Here is a 17,380-nt window from a genome sequence, read left to right on the forward strand (position 1 = left end):
CCACCAGAGAAGCCCAGATATTCTTGATACCATAAGGAATAAGGGATGCAGGGCTGCAAAATTAAAAGTAAAAAAGAATGGAAGGTTACAGCTAGATATTCTACACACTCCAACCCATTCACTTGCTGTAGGAATACAAGCAGTACACTCTTTATAAGCGAGATGAGCGATTATGGAGAAGACTGCCAACAGCAAATCCTCCAACCAACTAACAGGAACAAACACATCTCCAATTTCTAATACCAGCTTCTCAAAAAGAAGAAGTAAGATATGACCTGTGAAAAATCCTACCAGTCTCCTTTCTACCCATGTCAGTGTTTCATAATTTTGTTGCCTGAGACAAATTTTTCCACCAGAAGATTATTGCTTCAGCTCTAATCCAACCGAGGAGACTAGTACGTAGCTCAGAAAAACAGATAATCGTAAGCTAATTATACTTCCTCTGTGGTCTGTAAAATTTACAGTTTATAGCTAACATCTAAATTCCAGAAGAAAATTTTTCTTTCCTGGACCAAACAAACAAACAAACCTTATTAAAAGGCCACAAAGTCACATTTGAATTTTTAAAAATTATGCTCCCCAAAATAAATGGAAATAGAATAAGGAATTAAGTTAAGAGGAAAGCTGTCAATTAAGCACTCTTTAAATGTTACAAGTTCTGTCCGGTTCTGACTTCTGTCACTGAGGTTCACTGCTCAAGGGGTTTCTGAACAAGGTTCAATACTTTTCCAGGTGTTTTCTGCTAAATTTCAACTCTGAGAGGAAGATTGGCAGGTTCAAGTCCTAAAAAGAAAAGATCCTGTGAACTGATAGCAATTTCACATTACTAAAGGTTAAGACAAAACAAACATGAAAGATGAAAGGCATTCCTGTAGGGTGGCAGGCTTAAAAAGTGATGATTTCGGGCTTCCCTGGTGGCGCAGTGGTTGAGAGTCCGCCTGCTGATGCAGGGGACACGGGTTCGTGCCCTGGTTCGGGAATATCCCACATGCCGCAGAGCGGCTGGGCCCGTGAGCCATGGCCACTGAGCCTGCGTGTCCAGAGCCTGTGGTCCGCAACTGGAGAGGCCACAACAGTGAGAGGCCCGCGTACCGCCCAAAAAAAAAAAAAAAAAAAGTGATGATTTCTAAGTTTTTAAAAGAAAGACTACTACATGTATACTCAATGTGCTGGCAATCAACAAATAAGGAAGGGATGTTTGGGGAAAGTCAAATAAAAGCATGAAGGGAACATGGGAAAATAAGCAGGTGTACCTTGGTACCAAAGCCAACAGATTAAATCATTAATTTAGGTCAGCATCACCTCGTGTCTAGATTAATACTGTATTTCCCAGTTAATTTCACTCCAGTCAAGCAGATGGCCCAAATCCATCTGAAAATCTAAATCTTCCTCAACCATTTTCACTACATCAATCCTCTGCTGAAAACCCAGTTACAGTTCCCTATTATCTATCAACCAAGCCTACACTAAACTCTGGCTGTTCAAGACCTCCATGATTTGACCTAATCTATTCAACATTACTTCTAGAGATGAGAAGAGTGGGTTAAATATGGCTACAAATTCTTTGCAGCTCCTACCTCCATTCCCTGAATATGGAGTATCCCTTTGATTTGCAAAGACTAACAGAATGTGGCAGAAGTGACACTGTGCAACTTCTCATGCTTGGCCTCAAGAGGACTTGCAGTTTCTGCTCTTTCCCCCTTGGAACACTACAGCGTAAGAAACCTGGGCTATCCTGCTAGAGTAGCCAGATAGAAGGGAACCAGCTGATGGCCCCAGCTAACCACTGAACATGTGTTAGGTCATCTGGACTGACCAACCACGATGGAGCCATCAGACGGCTGCAGCCACATGAGTGACCCCATACATAATTAGGAAAACAGCCCAGCTAAGGCCAACTGAAATTGAATAATCAGGAGCAAATAAATGTTTATTGGTTTAAGCCACTATGTTTTTATTTTATATATACGCATATATATAAAACATTTTATGTTATATATAAAACCCCAATTTCTTAAAAAAATTCAGTAAGAAAACAAATAACTTAATTTTTAAAATAAGCAACAAATTTGAATAGATACTTCACCGAAGAAGATATATGAATAGCAAATAAGCACATGAAAAAAATTGTTCATCATCGTTAATCATCACGTAAATGCAAACTGAAACTATGAGATAATACTACGTATCTATTAAAACATAAAGTAAAAATAGCTGACAACAGCATGTGCTAGCAAAGATGAGAGCTATAACTCTCAAGCACTGTGAGTGGGAATGCAAAATGGTACAGGTACTCTGGAAAACATTTTGCACAGCTTCTTACGTAAAGTTAAAATGCACTTTACATGTGACCCAGCCATTCCACTCCTAGGTATTTACCCAAGAGAAATAAAAACTCACTTACACACAAAAACTTACAGGGCAAATGTCTGTAACAGCTTTGTTCATAATTGCCAAAAAAATGGAAACACTAATAACATCTTTCAACTGGTGAATGCATTTAAAAACAAACAAGACTGATACATGCATACTATGGAATACTGCTCATTATTAAAAAAATTTTTTTTAATAAAATGAACTACCAATACACAAAGTAGCACTGATGAATCACAAGTATATTATGCTAAATGAAAAAAGCCAGACTCAAAAGGCTACCTACTGCATGATTCTATTTATATAACATTCTGGAACAGGAAACACACATAGGACAGAAAACAAATCAGTGGATGCCAGGGACAGAAGGTTAGAAGAGAATTTAACTACAAAAGGGCACAACAGAATTCTGGGGGGAGAAAGAATTCTTCTATAATTTGATGGTGGTACTGGTTACATGACTATAAGGATTTGCCAAAATTCATAGACATGTATGCTAAAACAAGTGTATTTTACCATACAGAAATTATTCATCAATAAGGCAGAATTAAATATACATACAGATACACATGTACACACAAAGATACACGCAGCAATCTCCCATACATCGTATTAAAACGTTTGTATCCCTCAGAGTAATGATTTTCAAATTATTTTCCTAAATTTGTAGTAGTATCAACAAAATTAGCAAACATTGGCTAGAAGGTTGGGTAAATGCTTTTTAAAATTATTGTCCTGAATCTTAAAAATTGTAGTTTCAGGCTTCTGGGTTACTTTCCAATTCTAATCCACACACCGTATCTCAAAGAAATGACCTAGTTTACAGACATCTGAATTAATCCTTTATAGTCTACCTTCTGAATATACTTTCTTATAAGAAAAAGACACAGAAAAAAGACACAGAAAAGTATGAAATATTACAATAAGGGGAAAAAAGAACACCAATGCCACTAGTGCCTCCACTGCTCTTCCTTTTATGCCAGGGGCTCTAAAATAATAATCTCTTTGAATAAAACACAAATGGCCCTACCAATAAAGTTGATGGAAAGGCCTGAAGAGGTTTTCTTCCCTAATTATTTACATATTTTCCTGAAATTATACGTGTGTGTGTGCATGTCTGTGTGTGTGTGTGTGTGTGTGTGTGTGCGTGTCTGTGTGTGTATGGGCTCATTTTCTCCATCTGTACTTTCAGATTGTATTTATGATGTTATAGAATGACATATTAAATGTCTCAGCTCTTAGAAGTTGTCTCTACATTTGTAGTAGTTGAGAATTTAATTTTTTGCCAACATGAAAGACTATAAAGAAAGTGACTTCAGAGATCCAAAGATTATTTTGCAGAAGGAACAACTCATATTAAAGGCAAGCTTTCCTTCATGCAATAGAAGCAAATACTTGGAAGTCAGACAAGCCAAGTGAACTATCAATATTTAAGTTGAAATTAGGAAAAAAGTGAGCAATTTTTTATTAGCCTAAATTGTTAAGAGGCAATATGTTTTCAAGTAGTAAAACTCTCATAACGTAGAACAAGATCTTACTACAAAGCATACTCCAAAATCAACTACTCTTGCTGATCTCCTACGTGAGATGTTTAGTTGAGATTTCTGAATCATTTACTTCTCTCTGGTTTCTATTCAGAGAGGCAAAACCGTTCATCAGACCCCTGGCTTTCCAGGCATACTGCCAGGATTCAAAGTAAGCTCCATCATTTGTGAGAAGTGTGACCTAGGGAAAAATTAAATCACTTAATATCCCATTGATTCCTCATCTGTAAAATGGTTATGAAAACAGAACCAGCATCCCATAAAGAAGCTGTGGAATTCAATGAGATAATCCATGCAAAGTCCTTGGCACAGTACCTGGCACATAACAAACTCTCAACAAATGATAGCTATGATTACTAACCTCCAAATTATCAATCTTTGGTTCCCATAACAAACGATTAAGACTCTACTGAAAGACCACTCTCTCCATGATCCTTCCTCCCTGGCTCTCCCCAAAAATAAAATAAAATGATACACAAATTCAAGAATTTAGCTGTCCACTTTCTAATTCTTGCATACTTTGTATTTTGCTGAATGGTACTACTACTCCTACAAATGACAGGGCTGATGTTTCATTCATTGAACCAGTAAAACTCTTAATACCTAGCACAGCCTTCCACAGAACATAAAGAGATCAAAATGATATCATGGTGAAAAAACGTTATGGAACTAAACAAAAGGAAAGAACTGAGTTCTAAATAAAGAGTTGAAAGGCAGTGAGGGAAGGGAGGCTCCAAGGGTGTATGACACTGCCAACTACATTCTTTCGTCACAGAAGGCTCCTCGGCCTCCACAAAATAGCTCTCTCCCCTTCTCCTTCTCCAACTACTCTGAAAATTCTATGCACAACAGAACGTTTCCACTTTCGACTCCTCAATGTATATTTTTCTCAAAAAGAAATGAATTTGTGCTCTTTTTTTCTACACTAATTTCCTTTAGAGTCAATTACCACCTCTAGACGACTCTCACCTCTTCATCTTCTCAAATCTCCGACCTCTGTTTTGAGAGACAGCAAGCACTAAGTATACAGTCACCTTCATATTTAAGTATGAGGAATTAAAAGATACTAGATAATTTCTAAATTCAATAACTTTGAAAACAAATAGTACTATCTATTTAACACTATGTTCACTTGCTTCCTGAAAATAAAAGTCTTTGTTTTTCCCAATAGTTGATGACTTCTAACGCATACATGTCACTTTTTTTTTTTTTTTTTTTTTTTTTTTTTTTTGCCGCACCACAGCTTGTGGGATCTTAGTTCCCTGACCAGGGATTGAACCCAGGCCCCCGGCAGTGAAAGCGCAGGGTCCTAACCACTGGACTGCCGGGGAATTCCCCATGTCACATTTTTTAATAGACTGGAAGTAGCAATTATAATAATTCTCTAGATTCCAGACACAGTTGTTTTATTTAAGAATGAACGTTTTCATTTAATAAGTTATAGTTAGACTAACTCAGCCTCTCAATTATTATGTGTTTGTTATAGTCCATGATGAAAATTTTAATATGTACTACTTTAAATCATACAAAGTTTACATTTATCAAAATTATCAAGATGCTGAAGATAATTTTAAACAAAATATAAGTAAATTAAACGGCATAGTTTTTCTATATTAAAATTCATAGGCAAAATAAGATTTGCCATTATAGAGTAACTCTCTATGTTAAATACATAGAGATATCACTAGCACAAAAAGTACCTTACTAAGATATTTAAATTTTTGCAAAAATAGCAGTTTACAGAAATCATTAAGTATTTTTTAATAGCTGACTGAAGCCTTGCACCTAAAAACAAAGTACAATATTTCACCATTCTTCCTTCAGTTTTTTAGAACCTACCGGAGAGATTCAGCCATTCGTCTCAAGTCTTCATTTTGCTGTTTTAAGCGTTCAAGCTTTGCCAAAATCTTGGACAGTTCTCGGCTAGAGTGATCAGGGTGGTCATTATCTCGTACCAAGTGACCACCTATATAAAATAGCAAGGTCCCCCAGGCAAAAAGAATGAGCATAATCCAACGCCAGGAACCAGTCCATGGCCGCATTTTCAGAGTTTCAGTTCACTCTCCTGGGTTCCTGGAACTCAAGGAATTGAAAACATCGTCACTCTATTTCTAGCGAGTGCAAAGGTAGTAGCCTTCTGTTCTTTCAACGCATGATGCTTCAGACAAATTAGTCTCTCTGGTAGTCCTGTGATGACTCTTTCCAAGAGATCCTCCTGGTGGTATGAGTAGGAAGCTTTACTGTCCTGTGCTTCATGGACTCTACATGCTGTGGAAAGAATAAAAAATGTATTTCAATTAGTTAGGATATGTAAAATGGCATATGCTGAGATTCATGCAGTTAAAAGAACCATATTGGTGTTGACTAGCCAACTGGCTGGCAAATAATGTAATTGCCTAAAGTAAGTAAAAAGCAAAAGCTTTTAGGTCTGCATATTAAATCAAGGCTGTACCAGATACATTAATTAGCTCTAAGCCTGAAAGTCCTCCAAATGCCATCATCACTTTTCCTTCTAACAACACTGTGCAACAGCACATATACGGAGATTAGAAGATTGTTATCTTTGAAAAACCACTCAAAACCAAACAAAATGTACTCAACTACATATTCTGGGCTAATGTTTCCATTATCTCAAACTGAAACATGTTCTCTGCATGAGTGAATTCATTCTTACAAAATCTCAACTCCACCCCACACCATCTCACTGCTCAGCTGCCATTACACCACTTAACGCTGCAGGTGACAGGCATATTGTCACTTTTAGGAAAAGTTCTAAAAGTGGCATGTATCAAGCAAAGGTTATCACAGCCACCAAGCAGCTGGCAACCACTCCAAACATCACAAGCAAAGGTTCATATGTATTATGGTAGATTATTCCTTTCTCAAATTTATTTAAAAATACCAACAATTGCAATAGAAGTCTAATACCAGTTAAATCTCAGTTATGGAGCATCTTAAACTACAAAATGCTTTCTCAGGCTTGGTTATTGGTTTCATTTGTCACTTCTCCATCATTAGGCTTAGAACTTCCTTTGAAAACAAAACAATTTTCTTGCCAAGGAGATAATTTGTAGGCAAAGATATAACTTTAATACCATTTGATAAGAAAAGTCTTTTCTCCAGGCACAGAGTTCCTTATAAAAGAGAAGAAAAGAAATAGTTTCTATATACAAAACTGAATGTGATGGGTACTTAACCACTAATAAAACAGTTATGAAAGACTAGATAGAAAAGTTGGAGAAGAGGTTTCAAAAATTAGAGCACAGGACTACTATTATCCTCCTTTTGAACCTCAAATCTCAAATGCTTTTAAATGGCCAAGTATTCAAAGAAAAGAAAATCTCTTCAAAGGAGTGTCCCAGAAACATTCTACTTCCTTCCCATTTATTCCTACACTATTTTCCTCATTGTTTCTGGTTTACACTGACTAAACAAAGGATGAAAAAAATTGTACTCACTGAGAATGTCAGAAAGCCAAATAAAGTAATAATCCAAAGAAAACTTGGTGTTTTGTCTTTTGTTTTAATATCTATTCTTAAGTCTAATGAGAACATTCTTTTTATTGACTCCACTGTTCATTCTGTCTCTTTCTCAAAATCCTTTCTCAAAACCCTATTCTTCTAATTTCAGGTAACCCCACTATTCACTAAACATAAGAATAATTAAAGTCTATTCAACATCTCAGGTATTCAACATCTCACAAGATCCAGTCATGTGAGGTCTACTTTTTATATTATATAGAAAAAATGCAGACATTCAGGGATTCCTGGTTAAAAAACAAATTAAAAAATCCACTCTGATGGTCTAAGGGATGGATTTAATTCAGTAAGTCAACAAAAGAAGTATTAACATTTGAGTTAATAATACTGTTTGTGACAACACATGCAACCCTGTAAAATGCTGTCATACCATATGCTGAACCTATAATGTATCCTAGTCAATTCTAAGCTACACCAGTAAAATATTAGAAATGTTTAATCTTTCCCTTCATAGAAAAAGTTAACTTAGACAAGTGTGAAAAAAAAAGACAAGTGTGATAAACAAAAGTACAGAGTTTTCTAAACAAGAATCATTTCAATAACAAATAAGAAAAAGTTGTTCTGTAACACTTTACTTAGAATTATAACAAAAAAATTATCATTAATATTCAAAGCCAGCAAAAGTATAATATAATTTGAACAGAAACAAGTTTAGAGAAACATAAATTTTGTTATACCAAGTGCTTTGGGATTTTATAAACCACCATCAAAAGTATCCAAGATATTAAATTACTATTTTTTGCAGCAATATTGATAATGCATGAGTTATAAAGCAAGAAATTATTGTAGGAGCAAAACATGGTCATTTTCTTAATTAATAGCATCATTTTAACTCTGTTTTTAGAGAGATATTTCCCCAAATTTTGTTGTTCTTAAAACAGTATTTTTAAAGGGATCAACGAAAATAAGCCAAGCTGAAAACCAAGTAGTTTTCTATGTAATTTTCCTTAGCATGGTTTAAAAGAGCAGGTATAGAATTTCTTCCTTATCCATAATGAATGCCTGCTTACTTACCTATCATGTTTACTGTTTATTTTTGAACCATGCCTGCTAAAATGTAAACTTCATGATTTTTGTTCACTGACGTATCCAAAGTACTTAGAGCAGTATTTACAACTTAGTAATAAATATTTTTTAATAAATAAGTGAATGAGTTGAGTGAAGGATGTCATAATGGCATATGACATATGACACCGAATCTGAGAACTTATCAGCTTCAACTGCATTTTATGCCCCACTTAAGAAAGCAAATACAAATGTAGAATGTAAGACTGCTATTATAAGGAAAATAAAATCATTCAAAACTTTACGATTTATTATTAACATATATTTTACAAGACAGCCTCAAATTATTAAAATAAACTGGTCTAAAAGGCCAATAAGTCAGCAATCTTATGGTTACCCTTCAGCCATGAGAAAATAATTCTCTATGTCGTATTTTCCTCATCTAGAAGATTCACTTTGCAAAAACAATTGGATAACTGAAGGAAGTAAATACAGCCTTTGATATGAAAGCCACTCAATCTATTTGTGAATGAATTTATTAGTGAAAGTACTTCAAATTTATTAGTAAAAATATTTCAACATTAACTACATGAGCTAATTTCTGACTAAAATTTATATAGCAGTATTTGCTAAGATTTCTTCTGAGTGGGTTGTTTTCAAGTATTTACAAATTCATTCCTGTTTGAGATTCACATACTACCCTTCATCTGCAGAACAGTAAGTGGATTGAAATGTGTCAGGTTTCCTTCTGCAAATTTATTTAATTAGCAATACCACTTTTTTAAAGTAATAGGTATTTAAATGATTCATTTCTTTTGGTATTTACAGAGACTCTTTGGGTTATACTGTTTAATGTCTCTGAAACAAAAAAAATATGTAAAAAATATATGTAATTTTTCAAAGTAATTTCTTGAATCTGGAATCTAAAGCACATCATCAGTAGTAAGATCAGAAGCTTTAATGGAGTTATTATGAGGCTTACATGAATAAAGCACTTACAAGGCTTGGCACATAAGAGGTGCCCAAAAAAAGGAAATTCTATTTTAATGCTGACAAAATACGCAGATTAAAAATATGGGTGCTAGAATCGGCAAAGTCTGAACTAGAGTCTTGGTTCTGCTATATCATAGTTAGGTAACCTCACTGAGCTTCAATTTCCTTATCTGTAAAATGGATATATTACATACTACCTCTCCCACCAAATACTGGGAGAGGCTTAAATAAAATAATCTGTGGGAAGCACTTAGCACACCAGTGGCAAACTGTTATTATATCATACATATTAATACTGTAACATTATTTTAAGACACAATTATAATATTTTATATAATTTATATACCATATGTTTTTATAAGCAGTTTCTAAAATGGCTGTCAATGATCCCTGTGTCCCATATTCGTGCTGTTATGTAATCTCCTCCTCCAAGTGTGGGCTGGACCTAGTGACTTACTTCTTATACACAATAGAATACAGGGAAAATGATAGGATTTCACTTCTGAGATAAGGTTACAAGAGATATAAGCTACCACACTGTGAGCTGCCCTATGAAGAGGCCCATGTGGAAAGGAACTGATTCCTGCCAACAACCATGTGAGTGAACTTGGAAATGGATCCTCCATCAGTCAAGCCTGGACCACGCCACTGTAGCTTGGTTCACATTTTAATTTCAGGTTTTTGAAAGACCCTGAGCCAGAAGATCCAGCTAAGCCATGGCCCAATTCCAGACCAACAGATAATAAATGTTTTTTAAGCCTCTTAGTCTTAGGGTAATTTGTTATGCAGCAATAGATAATGCACATGTCTAGTTTCCTACTAGGCTGAGTACCTGGTCTTCAATTCATGTATTATTCTGTCTGTCCCCAGCAAGCTGTACAAAGTCTGGGGTACAGCGTAGGCATCCAGGATGCAGGACAGAAATGAATCTTAATTACAGTTCCTTAATATCCTGCTAATATCTCTTACAAATACTATAAAAACTAAACTCAATTTATAGCAAATAAGAGATCTGGTAAAAGTATAATTATTAGTTTTATATTATACCAAAAGTCTGAAAGCATTTCTATTAATGTTTACTAAACAGACTTCCACTTCTAACCATGAAAGAATAACTGGTATTATATTTGTCCTCACATATAAACAACTAGAAAACTCATATATTCTTTGTTTTTTTTCTTGTTTCTTTACAACCCTTTAAAAATGTAAAATCCATTCTTAGCTCAAGGGCTGTAGCCCAGATCTGCTCATGAGACCAGTCTAATGACTCCAGTCACAGAATAAAGGCTATGCTAACAAGATCCATAACAAAACTTAAAAACAAGCTACAAAAACAAGCTAAAGGTGATCCAAAAGTAAATTAATGCCTATCAAAATAAACTCAACATTCTTTAAAGAAAGACAATAAAATACAGATACTCAACAATATAAAGTTCACACTGTCCAGCAACTAATCAAAACTTACAAAGAACATGGAAAGAGATCATCCGGTGACGCAGGCATCCAAAAACCTGCTAAAGGCTAAGGGTGGACTAGAATACAGAGCAAACACTCCACTCCAAGCCCCAAACCAAGAATAAGGCAGCAGTAGTCTACCACCTCAGGAGTTTTAAGTCTCTGCAAAAACAAGACAGACAAAATTTCTGCCCTCAAGAGGTAATATTCTAGTGGATTCTAATCACAAAGGGAAGTCACTAAAACAAGCCCCAGAGAAGCCTCTTCTTGCAACAACTAACATTCTGAGTAATTCAGTAGAAACTGAATATAAACCATATCACCTAATTACTTTCTTAGAAATAGTGTAATCATTCCATTAGAAGCAACAACGACGACAACAAAATGTAGTACCATTTACAACACTATCAAACTGACTTTTCTTATACCTAACATATAAGAAAATGACCTTCTACTTCTTTTAGCATCTGACTATGCGAAAATGATATTTCCAAGAATCACATTCAAGTGGCTTCACTTTAATGCTAAGGCCAAAAGATGGAATCTGTGACAACGTGTTACAGAATCAAATGACTAAGAGCCTGGCCTGTTCTGCTGTGAACCATGTTCATTAGAAGATTGTCCTCTAAACTTAAAACTAATTCAGTACTTATTTAAGTAATATAAATATGTATACCCTATGCAAAGGGAAATATAGCATTATATGTCAAATATTTGCATAAACATGCCCTTTGATGAGAAACTCCACTAGCAGGAATTTATGCATTTTAACACGTGAACAAAACATATCACAAGGGTATTCATTACAATGCTGTTCGCAATAGTTCCAAACTGGAAAAAACATAATTGCCCATCAATAGAAACATGGTTGAAGAAATTATGAATTACTTTTCCAGAAATATGTATTTTTTAACTATGATGCCAACAAGTAGGAAAACGTGGCCCATAACTAAGAAGAAAATCAGTCAATTTAAAACAGACCCAGAAGACAGAGATGATGATAATAGTGGATAAGGACACTAAAACAATTACTATAAATATGTGTTAGGATTTAAATTTTTAAAAATGAATACATTGATTAAAAGAAATAAAAACTAACAAACATCTATAATTTTTTAAAAATCTAAAAATTAAAAAATTCTCTGGAAATGATTAAGAGCAAATTAGATACTGCAGAGGAAAAGTTAAGTGAATTTGAAGACAAATAGAAAATATCCTGATCACAAGAAAAAAATTACAACTATATATGGTGACATATGTTAACTAGATTTATTATAGTGATAATTTAACTATATATATATCAAATCATTGTGTTGTACACTTGAAACTAATATATGTCAACTTAGAAAAATTACCCAAAAAGAAAATTATCCAGGAAGAAAAAAATCTGAAGGAGGTTTAATAAAAAAGTAAATTTTTAAAGTAACCACTGTTTACAGCACTTCAGATATCACGGTGTTTGACAGCTTTCAGCACAGTCACAGCACATTACAGTAACTATCATCGTGAACTAAAAACTGTTCAGGAGCTAAAACTCTAATAAAAGTCACCCATCAACATTAGCAAGAAAACAACTTACATTAATCAGCTTTGGAAATGTACCGGCATTCCCCATTTTTGCATTCAGTTTGAAAAAGTACTTCTCAGAACAAAACCTGTCTCAAACCTGAAGTAATGTACATTGAAAGCTAGCTTAGTCACGGGCATATAAAGAATTTCCAATGTATTTTTAAATACAAATAAAACCATAATTTGGAGGAGAAGATTAGTCACGGTGGGGCGGGGGGGGGAATACATAAGTGTTAAAAAGAGTTTCAGGGGGCTTCTTATTGGAAAAAAATACAAGCAAGTGGGCAATAGAACAACATCTTTAAAAGTGCTGAAATTAAAAAAAAAAAACGGCAAAACTACACTTTGTTATCCATTGAAAATACCTTCAAAAACAAAAGCAGGGCTTCCCTGGTGGCACAGTGGTTGAGAGTCCGCCTGCCGATGCAGGGGACATGGGTTCGTGCCCCAGTCCGGGAAGATCCCATATGCCGCGGAGCGGCTGGGCCCGTGAGCCATGGCCGCTGAGCCTGTGCGTCCGGAACCTGTGCTCCACAACGGGGGAGGCCACAACAGTGAGAGGCCCGCGTTCAGCAAAAAAAAAAAAAAAAAAAGCAGGTTTCTGTAAGTTTTCATTTAACTTGGGTAAATACCTAGGATTGGGGATTGCTGGGTCATATGGAAAACATACACTTATAATAAGAAAAGGCCAAACGGTATTCCAAAGCAGCTGCATCATCCTGAATTGTTACCAGGAACAAATGAGTGTTCCTGTTGCTCTACAGTTTCTCCAGCATTTGGTATTTTCAATTTTTTTTAAAGTAATTCAGATAGTTGTGTAGTGGTTCAATCTGGTTTCCATTTGCATTCAATTTCTCTAATAACAAATGACATTAAGCATGTGATCATCTATTCATGTGCTTATCTGCCAACCATATAGCTTCTCTGGTGAAATGTCTATTCAGATGTTTTGTACATTTCTATATTACATTGTTTACTTTTGAGATTTAAGAGTTCTTTATATATTCTTGACACATGTCTATAATCAGATGTGTGACTTTTCAAATATTTTTTCCCACTCTGTCACTTGCCTTTGCATTCTCTTAAGTGTCTTGCATGCAGCAAAAAAATTAATTTTTTGACAGAATATAAAAAAAATTATAATTTTTAAAAATAGATTTGGTTTTTTTTTAATAGATTGTGGTTTGAGTATTATATCTAAAAATTCAATGTCAATCCAAGGTCACATATATTTTCTCCTACATTTGCCTTAAGAAGTTTTAGTTTTAGGTTTCAAAGTTAAAAATACACTTGCCCAGGATTCCCGCTCCTACCTAGGTATCACCTCAAGAAAAATGAAAGCTCATGTTCCCACAAAAACTGGTACACAAATGTTTATAGCAGCTTTATATATAGACAAAAATTGGAGGAAAAATCAACATGGTCTTCAACAGGTGAATGAGAACATTCATTTATCAAAACAAATGATCATGTATCAAAAACAAAGGACTACTACTCAGCAAAAAAAAGGAACAAGCTATTGGCTCACGCAACAAAATAGGTGAATCTTATGAAGAGCCCAGAGATAAATCCATGCACATATGGTCACCTTATCTTTGAGAAAAGAGGCAAGAATATAAAATGGAGAAAAGAAAGCCTCTTCAATAAGTGGTGCTGGCACAGCTACATGTAAAAGAATGAAATTAGAACACTCCCTAACACCATAAACAAAAATAAACTCAAAATGAATTAAAGACCTAAATGTAAGGCCAGACACTATAAAACTCTTAGAGGAAAACATAAGCAGAACACTCTATGACATAAATGACAGCAAGATCCTTTTTGACCTACCTCCTAGAGTAATGGAAATGAAATCAAAAATTAACAAATGGGACCTAATGAAACTTAAAAGCTATTGCACAGCAAAGGAAACCATAAACAAGACAAAAAGACAACCCTCAGAATGGGAGAAAATATTTGCAAATGAAGCAACTGACAAAGGATTAATCTCCAAAATATACAAGCAGCTCATGCAGCTCAATATCAAAAACACAAACAACTCAATCCAAAAATGGGCAGAAGACCTAGATAGACATTTCTCCAAAGAAGATATACAGATTGCCAACAAACACATGAAAGGATGCTCAACATCACTAATCATTAGAAAAATGCAAATCAAAACTACAATGAGGTATCACCTCACACAGGTTAAAAAGGCCATCATCAAAAACTCCACAAACAATAAATGCTGGAGAGGGTGTAGAGAAAAGGGAACCCTCTTGCACTATTGGTGGGAATGCAAACTGACAGAGCCACTATGGAGAATAGTATGGAGGTTCCTTAAAAACTAAAAATAGAACTACCATATGACCCAGCAATCCCAATACTGGGCATATACCCTGAGAAAACCATAATTCAAAAAGAGTCATGCACCACAATGTTCACTGCAGCACTATTTACAATAGCCAGGACATGGAAGCAACCTAGGTGTCCGTCGACAGATGAATGGATAAAGAAGATGTGGCACATATATACAACGGAATATTACTCAGCCATAAAAAGAAATGAAATTGAGGTATTTGTAGTGAGGTGGATGGACCTAGAGACTGTCACACACAGTGAAGTAAGTCAGAAAGGGAAAAACAACATATGCTAACACTTATATGTGGAATCTAAAAAAAAAAAATTTTTTTTTCTGAAGAACCTAGGGGAAGGACAGGAATAAAGATGCAGACATAGAGAATGGACATGAGGACACGGGGAGGGGGAAGGGTAAGCTGAGACAAAGTCAGAGAGTGGCACTGACATATATATACTACCAAATGTAAAACAGATAGCTAGTGGGAAGCAGTCGCATAGCACAGGGAGATCAGCTTGGTACTTTGTGACCACCCAGAGGGGTGGGATAGGGAGAGTGAGAGGGAGATGCAAGAGGGAAGAGATATGGGGATATATGTATACATATAGCTGATTCACTTTGTTATATAGCAGAAACTAACACAACATTGTAAAGCAATTATACTCCAATGAAGATGTTAAAAAAAAAAAGGGTGAATCTTAAATGCATTTTGCTAGGTGAAGAAAGCTAGAACCAAAAGATACATATTGTGTAATTCATTTACCTAACATTATGGCAAAAGGAAAACTACAGGGTGAAAAAATAGATCAGCAGTTGCCAAGGCCTGAAGCTGTAAGGAAGGGCTGATTATCCAACGGGCTCCAGGGAAAATTTTTACACTGATGAAACAACTCTAAATGGTACTGAAGAAGGGCACATTATCTCTGTGGTATTCAACCCACAAACCCATAATTCCAGTCTAAAAATGAGAAAAAATACCAAAAAATCCCAAACTGAGGGTCATCCAACAAAATACCTGAGCCAAATATACTTTTCAAAACTATCAAGGTCATAAAAAACATGAAACAATGAAGAAACTGTCCCAGATTAAAGAAGACTAAGGAGACATGGTATCTAGGATTAGATCTTGGAAGAGAAAAGGGACACTGGAGAAACTGGTGAAACCCAAATACAGTCTGTAGTTTAGTAAATAATATCGCACCCTGTTAATTTATTACTTTTTTTTTTTTTTGCGGTACACGGGCCTCTCACTGTTGTGGCCTCTCCCGTTGCGGAGCACAGGCTCCGGAGGCACAGGCTCAGCGGCCATGGCTCACGGGCCCAGCCGCTACGCAGCATGTGGGATCCTCCCGGACCGGGCATGAACCCGTGTCCCCTGCATCGGCAGGCGGACTCTCAACCACTGCGCCACCAGGGAAGCCCTAATTTATTACTTTTGACAAATGTACCAGGCTATGTAAGATGTTAACATTAGGAGAACCTGGGCAAAAAGTATATGAAAACTCTCTGTACTTTCTTTGCAAAGTTTCTGTAATTCTAAAATTATTCCAAAATAAAAAGCTTTTAAAAGATAAAGGCAAAATAAATACATTTTCAGAAAACAAATGCTGAAAAAAACTTGTTGCCAACAGATACATTCTACAAGACATATTTAAAGGGATGCTTTTCAGGCTTAAAGAAAATCATTGTGGATGGAAACTTGAATGTAAACAATGAACAAATTTATGAGCAGGTATAAGTGAAACTTTTTCTCATTTTTAATTTCTTTTAAAATAAATTTGATTTGAAAAACAAAATACATTTGATTCTTTAAAACTAAAATAACAAATACTATAGGGTTTGTAACAATGTCATAAGATGTATGACAGGCAGAAAAAAGGATATGGTTTTTAATTTTTAAAAAAATTTTAAAAATTGATTTCTTTATTTTTGGCTGCATTGGGTCTTCATTGCTGCACGTGTGCTTTCTCTAGCTGTAGCGTGCAGGCTTCTCATTGCGGTGGCTTCTCTTGTTGTGGAGTACGGGCTCTAGGTGCATGGGCTTCAGTAGTTGTGGCACACAGGCTCAGTAGTTGTGGCTCGCAGGCTCTAGAGCACAAACTCAGTAGTTGTGGCGCACAGGCCTAGTTAATCTGCGGCATGTGGGATCTCCCCAGACCAGGGATCGAACCCATGTCCCCTGCATTGGCAGGCAGATTCTTAACCACTGCACCACCAGGGAAGTCCCAAGAAAATGGTTTTAAAGTCCCTACGTTATACTTCAAGAAGTGTGAAAGTATTTGAAAGTTTGGTGAAATAGGTAAAAGCTTCACATCGTAAATTCTATCAATGAAATATAAAACAGATAAACAATAGAGGGAAAAAAAATCAATGAAACTAAAAACAAATTCCTTGGAAAGATCAATAAAATTGATAATATTCTAGATGAACTAATCAACGGGAAAAAAAGAAGACATAAGCTGCCAATATAAGGAATGAAAGAGGAAGCATCACTACAGATGCTACAAAAGGATAATAAGGAAATACAATGAACAACATTGGGTCAATAAATATGAAACCAGACC

At 35.5% G+C, this 17,380-nt stretch overlaps 1 protein-coding gene across 9 annotated transcripts in view; it reads right to left on the reverse strand.

Moving 5' to 3' along the window:
• FUT8 (fucosyltransferase 8) overlaps window positions 1-17,380 on the reverse strand; it is a 318,277-nt gene that overhangs the window by 151,382 nt on the left and 149,515 nt on the right. For all 9 annotated transcript variants that reach the window (XM_019922488.3, XM_033851048.2, XM_073800357.1 and 6 more), the window contains one exon: window positions 5,757-6,185. In XM_019922488.3, coding sequence (XP_019778047.1) covers window positions 5,757-5,959 — 203 coding nt within the window. In that variant the 5' untranslated portion in view covers window positions 5,960-6,185. The remainder of the gene's footprint in view (window positions 1-5,756; window positions 6,186-17,380) is intronic.

The sequence above is a fragment of the Tursiops truncatus genome, chromosome 2, assembly GCF_011762595.2.
Source record: "Tursiops truncatus isolate mTurTru1 chromosome 2, mTurTru1.mat.Y, whole genome shotgun sequence".
Lineage (NCBI taxonomy): Eukaryota > Metazoa > Chordata > Mammalia > Artiodactyla > Delphinidae > Tursiops > Tursiops truncatus.